Below are 15555 nucleotides of genomic sequence, written 5' to 3' on the forward strand. Positions count from 1 at the left end.
ATCTTTAAACAAAAACTGTAACCACAAAACCTCTACAGAGAGGGCTTAATGCTTATTAGTTATTGCTTTTAATAGCTAAGATATGATATTAAGTATCATTACTCATGATAAACATCACTCCAACATTACAGAACAAGATTCACAAATTCTCCGTGTTAGGAGTTTCTGGCTGGTAGGGAACTAGCTGGTCACTTGCTGATGCCAAGTTGTTCTTCCTCCGGTTTGCTGATAGTTACAGGTAAGACCAGGTGAGAAAACAGGACTGATGACAGTAGTCTCTCAACTCAGAGACTTCATATCAGTACTCTCATCACACCGCGGTAATCTCAAAGTTATGCGAAAATAAACTCTCATTAAGAAGACTGGGCACTAATCTAGGTGATTTTGGTGTTTTTAATAATACACTTACCAGTAAGTGCCTGCCCCTTGGGAAGTCAGATCCATTCCATCTACACCATAGCTGTCATCATCCATGATCTTGGACAGACCAAAATCAGTAATTTTGATTTCTCCACATGCTGTTCCATCTACCAGAAGGATGTTTCCTAAGAACAAAGTATGAAGTTCATTTAATGATACATAAATGAAAAACATTATCTTTACTACTAAAGCTGGACTTTTGGGAAATAAATAATACACAACATATGTATGTAAACATTTTAATATAATTAAAATATACATTTAAAATATAGTTTTAAAATGTAGTGATATAAATTTTAAAAACATTTCAGATACTACCACTAGTATTCCACTGACTTTTAAAAACTTAGCCAAAAAGCATATTTTCAGGTAACTAAGTATGACTTTTAAAACTTACACTCTTTAAAGCTTAAATTATTTAGACAAAAATTTTATTAATTACCTGGTTTAAGATCATAATGTATAATAGGGGGTTTGATTTCATTGAGATATCTTAGTGCATTTACAATCTGCATTACAATAGACCTAGCTTCTTTCTCTGACATTAATTTATGTTGCTTCAGATAGAAATCCAAGTCATTGCCTTCACAGTATTCTAACACTGTACAAAACCTACAATGGAGAAGAGAAAAAAATCAGACATAAAATATTATCCAATAATTCAGAATCACAATGGACAAATGAAGAGTATTTATATCATCACTATGGAATAGGGGAAGCAAAAGCCAGCATGTCTTTTCTTAAAAAATAAATCCTTTTATATTCACTTACGTATCTGTATCCAAGGAGAAATAATCATAGAGTTTAACTATTCTGGGGTGATCCAGTTCTTTGTGTATTCTATACTCTCTGCAGGCATGTCTACGAGAAAGAGAATATATTAATTCTCCATGACGATTAAATATATTTTCAAAATTGATAAAAATCATAAAGAATTAATATTTACTTGTGGTAGTTTTCCTTCTTCTCATCCCTCCAGCTTTTATTAAGCTGATGGATCTTCACAGCAGCATATCTTTGTTCATAAAGGTCAAAAGCCTAGGATTCAAGGAATAGAAGAGTTTGGACCAAAGACCAACTGAATAGTGAAGAGATTTTTTTTTTTGAGTGATAATTTTTGCAATAATGTGGAATGAGAATACACATTACAATTTTTGGTAGTCATCTCTGCTAAAGTTATACATAGTTCAGTGGCACATTTATTATCAGAAACAAGATACAAATTCCATGGTGCTAAATCAGAGAAAACCTTAATGTGAATTTTCACGTTCAAGTTTTGTAAGTGCCAATATATTGAATCAAGATAAAACAATAAAGCTCTCTGGGGTTTTTTTTTTTTTTTTTTTGGGCTGCATTGGGTCTTTGTTGCTGCGCACGGCCTTTCCCTAGTAGAGGCAAGTGGAGTCTACTCTTCGTTGCGGTGCGTAGGCTTCTCTTGTTGCAGAGCACGGGCTCTAGATGCGAGGACTTCAGTAGTTGTAGCACATGGGCTCAGAAGTTGTGGCACGCAGGCTTCAGTAGTTGCGGTGCATGGGCTCAGTAGTTGTGGTGCACCGGCTCAGTAGTTGTGGTGCACGGGCTTAGTTGCTCTGTGGCATGTGGGATCTTCCCGGACCAAGGATCAAACACGTGTCCCTTGCACTGGCAGGTGTATTCTTAACCATTGTGCCACCAGGGAAGTCCCAAGCTATCTGTTTTTAATATAGACGTTCTTCTCTATACTGGTAGTAGCAGTAAGTGGCCAGGAAAACAGGCGGCTTTAATACTTTTTTGGTGGGTTCCTGTATCCTTTCCTAGTAACTCCACCTTCCCCCCCCCCCGCCCTTATTTGAAAATTAACAAGTTCCTAACAATTTCCCAACTGTTTTAAAAAAATTCTAAACTTTTATTATGGAACTGTTTAAACATGACCATAACCATTAACCATATGTAATTATCACACCTAACTCTATCAGCAATATTTCCTTAATCTGGGCTCAAAAAAGGTTTTATACTGGTTTGTTCAAATGACCAGACTATTTCTTAAATAAATAATGATCAATATTTTAAGGCTTCAGGTGACTTATAAATGTTTTTTTAAAAACAATGAATATCACTAAAGAGGAATTTAATAATTTAGGTTCAACTGTGACTTTTACACAAAAGCACTCCCTTAAGAAAACACTAAAAGCTTACATATTTATTAGGAAGAAGGTTCCTAGTTCCCACTCCCTCTATCAATTTAACCTTAAAATAAGCAGTAGGGGTAAACTGCTTGTCACGAAATTATAAAAGCATGAGATCAGAAATAATATAGGATGCAGTAATTAAGAATATTCACTTTGGAGTCAGATGAACTTATTAGCTGCATGACTTTGTGCTTAATACCCTCTCTAATAGCCTCAGTCTCATAAAGTTTGGGTTGCTGACTAAATGGGGTGAAACATATAATGTTCAGAATAATATATGATTCATAATAAATATCCAATAAACATTAGCTCATTATACTATTAAAAGTTAAGTTTTAAGAAATATAATAGAAAAGAATAAAAATAAAACAAGTTCATGTGAGAGAAAGCAAAAAAGCTTTTATAAAACTCAAAGGCAATCATAGTAAAAAAAAAATAGGAGAAAATAAAATTCTAAGTACTAATAAAGTTATCATCTGTGTATATTGATTATAATAACTGTATATGACACATCTTTCTCCCAAGATTAGGAGAGTAAAGTATACCTTCCCATAAAGCTAAGATGGTAATCACTGAGCAACTGATTCAATGCTTTCCACCTTGGTATAGAGAAGAGTCAATTTTTTGACTTACAGTCAGCTACTTTGTTTACCAAGCGACCTGGCAACAATGAAAGGACTTGAAAGGGTCGGAGGGGCTGTCATTAGTATTTAAATCAGTAATGAGGGTTCAAGTCATTAGGGACCCACAACCTGCATTTTCTAATTTCTACAGAAGCCTTTTCTTCCAAAAGAAAAGTCCCTTTTAGACCCTATCTATGGGGCTAAAAACAATGGAAATACTATTGGGCAGTGGCAGAAGACTGTCATGAAAGCTATCAGTAGGCTCAGAAGCCGGGCAACTTCTAGGCGGAGCTAGTGCTAGCTAACTATACTTTTGGTGATTTTTAGATCCACAGTGATCAACATTATGACCTTCTTTTCTACCTTGTGGCCTGAGTAAGACTACTCAACCATTAAGTGCCTGAGGATGAACTACCATTAGAATCAGAGAAATAGGAATTGGAAGACAGCTCACAGATCACTCGATGGGTGACACTTAATGCTCGTCCAAGTTAACAAAACAAAAAATAATTCATGGTTGAACCAAGATCAGAAGTGAAGTTCTCTGAATCTAAATCCCATAATTTGCCCCAGAGTCAGAACTGGATACAGGTTGTCTCGTTGAACAGACAGGATTTCTAATAACAATCTAATGAGCTTACATTTTCTCAGCAACAAAGTTCTTTGTGATTTTCCTGTGATGGTTCGTTTAATCACTATAATGATCCTATAATGTAGGTACTATTAGCATTCCCAGGTGAAGACAGGCAGAGGATGGTAAGCAATAAGCCCAAGTTTATACAGTTAGTAAACAGCAGTCAGAATTAGCCAGGATTCAAACCCAGCCTGTCTGGCTTCAGAACCCAAGGTCTTAATCACTGACTATACCAATACATAATGAAGCACCAAGTGTTACAAGGAGCTAATCAAAGGTAGACTAACAGGGAAGCCTTCTATAGGAATTGAAGTTTAAGGTGAGACTATGACCTTCATATGACTTTATGCTAAGAGCAAATGGGAAGCCACTGGGGCTTATAATCAGCGGAGTGAGATGATCAGACTGCATTTTATAACAAGGTCACTCTAGCTGCAGCATACACAAATGAACTGGAGAAACTCAATGCCCAGAAAAAAGGTGATCAGCTAGGCGACTTGGGTAGCAATGCAACAAGAGACAATGAGGCCCTGCGCTAAGAGAGAGGGAGAAGGGTCATTGCTGGATTTAGGAGAGCTTAATGACATTAAGCTGGGACTGGTTATGTTGGGGGAAGGGAGTTAAGGGCAAGGTGAATTGAAGGATGGCTTTTATGTTTTTCACTTGAGGGACTGGGCAGATAAATGGCAGTGCTGTGTATTAAAGTAGGGAGCAGTGTTAAAAAGGGGGGGGGTTGGGAGAAGAGATAACTTCTATTTCAGATGTGAGTTTGCAGTGCTTATGAAGCATCCACATGAGGTGAACAGACTAAGTCATATAAACCAGCAGGTATGGGGCTCAGAAGGAAAGTGTGGGGTAGATAGCTATGTATCTATACATCTGTATCTGAAATCAAATAGGTGATAACTTAGTGAATGGGAGGGGGATATATTTGAAAAGGAGAACAAGAATGATGAGACCTTAGGAACTGCAATATTTAAAGGTTGGGCAGAAAGATAACATAAAGTGGAAAAAAAGTAAGGTATAAAGCATTAAACATGATGAGTAAATATTTCTACATTTATAAATACACATTTGAGAAACACTGGCCTTAAAATAGGTAGAAATTAGGGTAAATTCAGGACATGTAAGACTTGTGACACATGTTTAAATTAAGGGATACAACCTTTCCATAAATGTACTATATTAAATGGCTACCTGCCTATCTTGATTCTAATGGCTGTTATTACTTGTATCAGACTGGCTAGTGATAATCAGGTACCAAATATCAGAGGGACTGCAAAGGCACAAGGATAGTTTTTAGACTCTTGAGATAAGACAGCGTAAGCCACCACAGACTCTTTTTTGTAATGAGGGGACATAAAACCAGTCAAAAAATCATAAAATCAATAAAAAGAATTGTACTTCTTAACCACATATTCCTATATCTTTGTCGTATTAGTATGAAGAACAGGAAAAAAATGTACATTACCTTATACACTTCACTAAAGCCACCTCTACCAAGCAGATGGAGTAATAAATATCTTTCATTTAACGTTGGGTGATCTTTGAACCTTAAGGGTGGGGGAAAAAACACTCAGGCACATGAAAACACCCACAACAAGGTTTCATCCACAACAAGGTCAGCTCTTACTCTACTCCCAGCTACTTCTTGTTCAGCTACTCTTCTAAGTTTGAATTCCATTCCATACTTCTTTTCCTTCTCTAACTGCATGACTATCACCCATCTTAATGCTCTGGTGTTCACAAAGCTTAACATTTATAGCCAAATATTCAGGTTCAATGACCAATTATAGTACTGTGATAAAGACCTACCGACCATTGTATTACTAAGAGCTTTATGAAATCCCGTATCTATCCAGCAGGAATTACTTCCCTTGGAAAAATATACTTTTATTTTGGGAGTTACAGTTAATCAAGTTTTATAATATTGACATATGATTAAAAATAATTATATGTATAAGCTGGCTTTCATCCATGGTGAAATTTTACAGCCTTTGCCTTTTATAAATAAAATTTTAATTCCCAATCAAAAAAGAAATGCTTTAAAAAAAACCACCACAGGCAATACTGCTATTACTATTTAAAGCTTATTGCACCTGCTATACATTAAGCACTCACCTGTATTATCTCATTTGGTTCTTAACCAACCCTTTGAAGTAGGCCCTGCTACTACCTCTATTTTACAGATGAGGGCACTACTGCACAGAAAGGTTAAGTAACTTGTCCAAGGTCAACAGCTAATCCATGGCAAGGGTTAGCAGAAAAATGTGGTTCCAAAATGTACACTCTTGATATTTAAGGAAAAATAAAATCAATGATAGCTTTATAATTCCAGATGCAAACACATGATATTTTATTCAATATCAACACAGCTTTGATAATTTAAGCTTTTCCTAAGAACTTATAAATAAAAGAGATTTCTGTTAGTTTTAAAGCAAAATGTAGGGAATTAATTCCCTGGTGGTCCAGTGGTTAGGACTTGGCGCTTTCACTGCCATGACCCAGGTTCAATCCCTGGCCAGGGAACTGAAATCCCACAAGCCACGCAGCCAAAAGAAGAAAAAAAAAGAAAGAAAAGAAAAATGTAAAGCTGTAACAATTTATTCAATTTTCAACAAGTGGATTAAGTAATATCCACAAAATGTTTGGACATAATTTTCAGAAGAGCCAATTTTAAATTAGTTTTGTCTTATCTGCTTTATCAGAATTTTCATCTGGTACAATTAAGGATATTATATAACTATACTATTTCATTGACATTACACATGGGAATGATTGTGTTCATACAGAGATGATCATAAATAGGCCTTCTTTTAAGCAAGATATTTGTATTTCACGGCAGAAATAGGCCACTTCCAATTCTGACACTTGTATTAGGTCATGAAGATTTAAATTACATAAGTCTTAAAGTGTAAAAAGACATCCTTCCTGTCCTCTACATTGACTAAATCCAATTAATGCCTGCCTTAATTTCTGTCTTCTTCATAAAGTTCCCACCAGTCCACATATATTTTCTATTCTTTGAATTCCTTTAGCATTTAATGTCATTTTGATAATTAGGGATTAAGGACAGAGACTATAACTTAAACTACTTTTCTATTTCTTCTCCAGTTTTTACATAATGCTGGATACATACATGGCTTACTGAAATCCCTTTGGTTGAAAAAATTTTTTCCTCACTACTATAATATTAACTTTGGTATTTAGTTAACAAATATTTATTCTGTGCCTACCATATGCCAGGCACTGACCTAGGTTCTGGGGATATAGCAAGAACAAAAGTCCCTGCTCTCATGTAGCTTACATTCGAGTGAAAGGAAACAGATAAAATAACTGAAAAAGAAATTTGTAATTCCAAATAGTGATAAGTGCTAAGAAAAAATAAAGTAAGGCAAGGATACTGAGATAGGGGATGGAGTGAGGCAAGGACTGCTATTTTAGACAGGGTGGCTTCTCTAATGGCCACGGGGAGCGAAATAAGGAGTAAGCCACTCAGATATTTAGAGGAGGAACATTTCAGGAAGAGGAAATGGTGAGCACAAAAGCCTTGAGGGAACGAGTCAGACATGTTTGAGGGGGCCAGTGTGTCTACGACATATAAGTGAGGGGAGGATGAGAGAGATGGGGTGGTGAGGTGGCCAGAGACCAGATCAAACGAGGCCTTCTCAGCCATGGGAAGGACTTGAGGTCTATGGTGAGAAGCCCTCCAACAAGGAAATACTGTGTTTATGATCTCCAAAGGGAGAAAAAAACTTTTATCATGTAAAACTGTGAAATACAAATAATGACTTACTGTGAATTATCTTCATTATTTATTCTTTTGAGCTCTCGAATGTGAAGATTTCTGACTCTTTCCAAACGTTCAAGTTCTGCCTGGATTTCTGCCTCTTCCTGAAAATGAAGAGAGGGGACTATAACAAGCTCAATTTATTTGTGATATAAAAAAGATATTTTTACTCATGCACCAATTTTTTACAGTGATGGGAAGAATAGTGTATTATAAAGTTCCACTGAGTTAAAAGACCAGAGTGCTCTTTTCAATGCCTGAAAGATAGAAAGAGATAAGGCAAAAGCCTATTTCAAGAAACCATCCTCCACATGAAAATCTTTATACCTAACGAGATGCTGACTTTTATTCTGTACCACAAGAAATCTATTTTTATAACATCTAAACTGAAAATGACTGCAAGGTAGTCTGAAACTGACTTATAACACAAAATGAGCTGAAAGTTTTATTTCTGGTACATCCAAATTTTAATTTACCAGGGAATAATTTACTAGTACAAAACAAATGAAATGAAGATATTTCACAACAGTTAAAAGAGGAAGAAAGGTAAGAGACAGAACTACTGATTATTCTGAGACCTTACAACATTTGGAATACACACACACACACACACACACACACACACACACACACACACAGTCTGACAACTCACTTTGGATAAATCCCACTACAGTTTTAAAGAGACTCTTAAAACAAAAATTTTATGAACAGCTGTGGCAGATCCTTAGTTATCAGAGCAGACCTAGGCAAATCCTAAAGAAATTTACTTTAACATTCATTTAATCTAAACATTTTGATAAATATTTTTCATGTCTCAAAATATACAACTTTTAGAACATTTAAAAAAATAGACACCAAAACAAATAAAATCACCCATTACACACATACCTCTTGATTTGTCAATATAAATTTAAATACTACTTAAAAAACAAGAACATACCAAATTTCAGTAAAAAGTTCTACAAATGCCCAATTTTATATTTTTGAATAACTATTTATTGATTAAGTAAACAAATCCAGATTGCCTTGGCCTAAATGTGTACCACTACCGTTATAAATCTATACCACCTGGAATAGAAGTTATTTAAATATTTGTTTGGTTTTTTTTTTAGCACTGTCTCTTAATGATTTATCTTCTGATATTTTTTTAAAAATCCTTTATCTCAAAAAATTAACAGTTCTGAAATTTACTTTGAAAATATAAATATTATTTCATCGTAAAGCAGATAACAGAGATATAAAGTCTATTACCCATTTATCTAAGGCTTAAACTGAGAGGAATATTCTAAGTATCATAAACAGAAAGGAATATTCTAAGTATCATAAAGAAAAACAAAAAACAAACGTTCACAGATTAAAAAACTAAATCTAAGTATGCTGTTCATATTCCACCTGACCTTGAGATTATTTCAGTTATTTTAAAATGAAACAACCACTACTTGTTGCAGAGATATTTAATGTAAATTAGGCATTAGATGATACATAGAAACCTTCAAAATAAAATTTAAGTAAAATAAGAGAAAAATAAATATATTTAAGTGAAGATGAACTTTTCCAAAATTTTGGGAAGAGTTTTCTAAAACAGATACACTAAATTCTCTGAAATTTCCTCATTTAATGTAGCTTCAGTTACAACTATTTCTAATTTTAATGAAAAAAAGAAAAAAGGTAAGATAATGTCCCAGGGGATTAAATAGCTGAAGATTCATTATAAGGAGAGGGAATAGATTAAAAAGCTTTGGAACAATAAAGTCAAACCACAGTTCAGTTTTCTCCATTTACTTATATAAAGCAGTATAAGAAACTGGCCATATAGCTGTGCCCACGAGTATGAAAAAATTCAAATTCACTTATGCCACAGAACACAGAAAGTGGTAACTTTCTTTCTTCAGATTACTAATATTTGCTGCCTTAAAACCTGCCATTAATTTCTTATACATGTAGGAAGCTACTAAACACTTAGTAAGTTGGTATAATTTTAAATAATCTGATAAAACGGTGAAATGCCTATTAGAATACCAGCAAAAATACTTGTTTCAGCTTTCGTTTGAAAATGTGGTATGAGGATACTTTTTTTTTTTTTTTTTTTTTTTTTGCGGTACGCGGGCTTCTCACTGTTGCGGCCCCTCCCTTTGCGGAGCACAGGCTCCGGACGTGCAGGCTCAGCGGCCGTGGCCCACGGGCCCAGCCACTACGCGGCATGTGGTATCTTCCCGGACCGGGGCACGAACCCGTGTCCCCTGCATCGGCAGGCGGACGCTCAACCACTGCGCCACCAGGGAAGCCCAGGATACTATTTTAAAAATGAATTTATAGATATTAAATTTTATTAACTCATAAATATATAATTGATATTCAACTAGATTGTTGACACATAATTACATTTGTTTTATAATTTTTGGTAATCTTCAGATGTTTATACAATGGCAGTAATCAATATCACAATATACTTACTAAAGAAAATAAAATGTCTGTGCCAGCTAAGCAAGCTTTTTACCCTCTATAAAACATGACAAGTATGCCCCATAAGATCTTACAATACAAAAGCACAGGCAAGCTTCATTCAGTTTGAATTGTAAAGTTTACAGGAAGAAACAAAATGTCAAGAGCACTAGTTTAAAAAAAAAGCTGGGGCCTCCCTGGTGGCGCAGTGGTTGAGAGTCCGCCTGCCGATGCAGGGGATACGGGTTCGTGCCCCGGTCTGGGAGGATCCCATATGCCGCGGAGCGGCTGGGCCCGTGAGCCATGGCCGCTGGGCCTGCGCGTCCAGAGCCTGTGCTCCGCGGCGGGGGAGGCCACAACAGTGAGAGGCCCACATACCGCAAAAAAAAAAAAAAAAAAAAAAAAAAAAAAAGCTGGATCCTAGGTATTTAAGAGGCATGTCAAGGGAAGGAACTATAACAAAGTCATATGCAAATAGACATAAATCCTCCATAGTCATCAGTGAAATATATTTACATCTTCCATATCGTAATTTAATATTTATTCCACAATATCCTGGACCTTAAAGTGACACACTTCTAGAGGAAAGATAATTCAATAACTCTAAGTAACTTCTCTCAAATCCCACTGAGAAAAAGTATACATGCTATTATGGATTGAAGGTTTGTGTTCCTCCCAAATTTTGTATGTCTAAGCCCTAAACCCCAATGTGATAGTATTTGGAGAAGGGGACTTCGTGAGGTAATTAGAGCTAGCTTAGGTCATGAGAGTGGAGCCCTAATGATGGGATTAGTGGCTTTTTGAGGAGGAAGAGAGAGAAAGAGATCTCTCCTTCCAACCCCACCATCTCTTTGTGGGAGCACAGAGAAAAAATCATGTGAAGGCTTGAGAGGACAGCCATCTACAGACGAGGAAGAGAGCCCCCCATCAGAAACTAAACTCTGCTGGACCTTGATCTTAGACTTCCAGCCTCTAAAAGTGTGAGAAATAAGTTTCTCTTGTTTAAGCCGTCTAGTCTATGGTATTTTGTTAGGGCAGCCTGAACAGATTAATACACATACTTTTAGGCAAACACTAGGCAATACTGCTTAGTATCCTCTCCTTACAGAAAGGGGCAAGGCCCAGTTTTGGTCTAGTCCCAAGGTACAACAGTCTAGAATATGGTAGTCTTAGCAACTAAACTTATCTTTACTGCAGATCATTTCCAAAGATCTATATACTGTAGGCCACGCTCTCCTTGCTTGAGACTGACATTAACCTCTGGGCCATCCTCAGAATTAATCGTTTTCAGAGGGTTCAGGAGAAGCAAGGCAGACCTGGGCTCAAAACTGATCTGAATCATTATGGAATGGAATCCTGAAACTCATGGCAAAGGTAGTCCAAATTATTAAAATAAAAAAGAGAGGCAATCCAGACAGCTAGATCATGCTTAATAAGAATACCAAGTTTCAATCCTCAAGTCATCCACCAGCTAAGCAATTAAAGCAGAGAAGGTCTAAGAAGAAACAAACAGCATCTCTGGAAGGGAACTGGTCTCTGTAGACAATTATGGTGTTGAAGGGACATGAGTAAGAAGATCCCATTAAAGAGAGAGGTAGGTTTGGTAATCACATACAATAAAAGGACATGGCTCTTTTCCATTTAAACAAAAAGATATAGCAATGGACCTTAACAGTACCCACTACAGCTATTTTAACAGTATTTTAAAATAAGATCTAATATTCTGAATTACTTAAATATATAAAAAACCCAGGTTAGACAAGTATACAACAACAGATCTCAATATTGCCTCATCATTTAAGTAACCTGCAAAACACACCACCTTCTAAAATTTTTAACTTAAAAATTTATATGGAAGGTAAAACCAGTTTGTCCCTCACCAGATATTTAGCATAGAAATGCTTTCTATTTGTAATCAAAGTCCTTTCTGGCAACTTAGTATCCTCTTGGCTTAACATTCTAAGCTAAAATTACGTTACAGCAACAGTAGTATCTCTGTAAAATGCCAGATTAAAACTGCTAGGCAGATTTGGGGTATTTTTGAGCATTTCCTTTAATGGTAATTTTTTTTAAGTGGGGGTGTGTAGGCATTAAACTATAAAGCTTAAAGAGTTATAAAATGCATTTTCACATGTAAAACTAATGGATTTCCTGAAAAAATTAAACATCCTAGTTTAAACTTCTTTAGCAAATCTTTAATGTATATTACATGTCAGCCCCACAAAAAAACCCTCAATTTCAAAGAGCAGACTTTCTATAAAGCCAAGATAAGATAGAGAGTATTTTCTGATATATCGTTCTCAGCTTGCCTATAATCCATGAAGGTTGGTAGAAGAATTCTGTGTGGTATATTATGAAGATGGTGAAAGCAGAGAAAAGCTTATCACTTACAATAGTATATTCAACAGCACCATAACAGCATTAGTCCGTCTGGGAAAACTAGTTCAGAACGAGGTTTCAACAAGTTTACCACCAAATTCATTTAGTAGTATGAACAATACGAATCCCTCAAAAGTTAGTATCTCCAGGTCCTCAAATTAAGTTTTAATTTCATTAAATACTTATAATGTCATTCTAAAAGTTTATCACCAGGAGAGTGAAATGTGAAATTAACAAAAGGCACTATTAAAGGCTAACAGAAAGGGCAGTGCAGAAAAAAAGAAGAAAATTTTTACCAATTTACTTCAAATTTATCCTTATTAAATGTCCTCAAATTTTTCTTCATTATATTCTTTAATATATCTTAAATATGGATATGAGAGACATGAGCCATTGGAAATATGAACCAACGAACAAAAAAACCACATTGAATGTACAGAGATGGGTTTTGAAACTACTGCCCATAATCCTATTTTTGCTTGAGTATGGTTGTATAGATTGAGGAGTAGGGTAGGAGGAGGAAAAGGGATAAATATTATGAAATTCCTAGGGAGGTTTTCTTTCCTAACTATATATATGCCCCCTCCATGCCCACCCTCAATCACTGAGCTGGATATTACTGAGGGGAGCATACTGCATCTCCCTCAGGTGTGTTTAACTCGATTACTTTAGAACCTTAATGTTTTCCTCTCTCTGCACTTCATTTCCTTCTTTGGGGGGTGGGGGGTCGTTAATCTCTCTTCAAATGCATAAATATATACATCAAAACCCTTAAATGGGAATAAGTGTTAAAATGGACAGGTTTTGATTCTGTCAGTTCCCCCATTCTGTTTAAACAAACCCAACCCTATCTTCTCAACAGCAAATAAATGTAACAGTTCAACTCTCTGGCAAACTTTAAATATTTAGTACACTTCCTGAAAAAGAAATCACAGCTACTGTATTAGGGGGATGAAGCTCCTTGATGTTAAAAACACTAGCCAAGGTGCTGACACCAAGCCTTAGCACATACAGGTACAATGCCTTACTACTATACTTTCCTCCAGCTTTCTGCCTCCTTTTAACCTTTTTTCAGGACTTTGATGGATTCCATATTTTTTTTAAGTATGAAAAGATTTAACTTTCTACACAATAATGAGAAGAACCTAATCTTCTAGACTCTCTCTGTACATATGCATATAAACAGCATGGAGTTACAGTTCTTGGCCAGTGGCCAAGCAGTTGTTCTCTCTTTTTTGTGAAACAGTGATCTCTACACTGAACTTACAAACCTGAATAAATTAAACCCTGCTCTAACCAATGGTTAACATGACTTCTAAGATTCTTTCCAAAATTTAAAAAATTCCATTGCCTATATAACTGGATAAATATCAAACACTACAGAAGTAAAACACATTTTACTGCTAAATTTTCACTTTGGTAAGTGAACAATCATCTACTACCAAGTAAAGACGTATAATTATAAATGGTGGGGAAAAAGCCAGGAATATGTTTGTAGGTTTACAATGAGAGTAGGAAGTAGAGTATACACTGGGAGCTTTCCTATCTACAGCTAGTTCCATGTTCTCTCAGCACAGGCAGATTTCACAGATAGTACTCATTTTTAAATGGAAGCAGTACTAAGCACAAAATGTCAAGTTTAGAATTCCAACACTCTTCTTGGCACTTTTCTTGCCCACACATGCCAAGAAGTCAGGAACCTCATAATATTCTTCACAGGCTTAATGGTGACTTTTTCTAGTATAATGCATTTTCACTAGATTTCCACTGAAAACTACTTCCTACACAAGTAGCATCTTGTGTTATGTTCTAGAGAAACATAATGTACAAGGTGGTTGGCTCTGAGAGAAAAATTTCTTGAATATAAAGGTGCACACACAGTTTTAGAGATTAATCCCTCTAGCATTAAGTATTTTCATATTTTTATTCGAAACTAAAGTGACGAGATGCCACATATGCAAACTTATTCTTTGTGGTCATAATAAGGATTTGATAAATCAGATGACAGTGGTATTCTAGAAAGAAAGACCAAAGGAGATATCAAACTTCAAGAATATTTGGGGGTTAATTCACCTAAAACCAATGCCCTGTATCCTCCACTGTTCAAAAGGCTTGCAGACAATCCATTGTCTTCCATTTCAACTAGTTGCATGGTCCACTGTGAAGGAGTGAGAAAAGAGCTGTGTGCTTGTTCTTGACCTGTAAAGATTTCATCATGGAAGATTAATACTGATGCTGCGGCTGCCTGTTACTGGTTGTTTCTCTTTGCAGGTGCCAAAATCGGTCAGAGAACAGGATTTCAGTGGCAGAGTTGTTGCTATACTGTTATCTCTTCAGAACGGAGGCACAAGGAGAGATGAATGCCACATCGCAAGGAGCAAAGGAGAGAGAGAGAAAGAAATGGTGTCAGGTGGCATGTTGGATGCGATTTTTGTTTTAGTAGAGATTGAGATGACTGTAATTGTTTAGCTGATTCCTTCGGTCTGCAAAGATACACTTGTGTTGGTGCTGATGGTTCTTGACTAATCCTGTTTCAATTACAAGTTGGTTATGTTTTTCCAATTAAAATTTCTGACACTTATATTCAGGGCTTCTCTCTCTCTCTCTCTCTCTCACACACACACCCCAAAACACATACATTAAAGCCAATCCCTACAATACTATCTAATATTCCATATTGAGATGTCAAATCTTCTATACGCAGTCTCTCCAACTAACCAAATATTTAAAATCCAGAAGACAAAAAAATTTGAAGACTAGAAAATAAGAAGCAACACCTCGGGCCTCCCTGGTGGCGCAAGTGGTTGAGAGTCTGCCTTCCGATGCAGGGGATACGGGTTCGTGCCCCGGTCTGGGAGGATCCCATATGCCGCGGAGCGGCTGGGCCCGTGAGCCATGGCCGCTGGGCCTGCGCGTCCGGAGCCTGCGCGTCCGGAGCCTGTGCTCCGCAACGGGGGAGGCCACAACAGTGAGAGGCCCGCATACCGCAAAAAAAAAAAAAAAAAAAAAAAAGAAGCAACACCTCCACATGCTGTTCACATCACAAACTTGAATAATAGCAGTGGCATGACAGTTATTGGTCCCAATAACTTTCAAAAT

The 15555-nt window shown here is 36.3% G+C and overlaps 1 protein-coding gene and 1 non-coding gene across 3 annotated transcripts in view; one reads left to right on the forward strand and one right to left on the reverse strand.

Moving 5' to 3' along the window:
• Positions 1-15555, reverse strand: part of TLK1 (tousled like kinase 1) — a 164695-nt gene that overhangs the window by 12362 nt on the left and 136778 nt on the right. For both annotated transcript variants that reach the window (XM_060106245.1, XM_060106244.1), the window contains 6 exons: positions 7642-7739; positions 5317-5398; positions 1367-1458; positions 1192-1281; positions 863-1032; positions 410-545 (listed from right to left, as the gene is read on the reverse strand). In XM_060106245.1, the coding sequence (XP_059962228.1) occupies positions 410-545; positions 863-1032; positions 1192-1281; positions 1367-1458; positions 5317-5398; positions 7642-7739 (668 nt within the window). The remainder of the gene's footprint in view (positions 1-409; positions 546-862; positions 1033-1191; positions 1282-1366; positions 1459-5316; positions 5399-7641; positions 7740-15555) is intronic.
• TRNAE-UUC (transfer RNA glutamic acid (anticodon UUC)) lies at positions 6303-6374 on the forward strand. Its single transcript has one exon. It is a non-coding gene; the product is annotated as a tRNA-Glu (tRNA).

Source organism: Mesoplodon densirostris, chromosome 8 (genome assembly GCF_025265405.1).
Source record: "Mesoplodon densirostris isolate mMesDen1 chromosome 8, mMesDen1 primary haplotype, whole genome shotgun sequence".
In the NCBI taxonomy this organism is placed as follows: domain Eukaryota; kingdom Metazoa; phylum Chordata; class Mammalia; order Artiodactyla; family Ziphiidae; genus Mesoplodon; species Mesoplodon densirostris.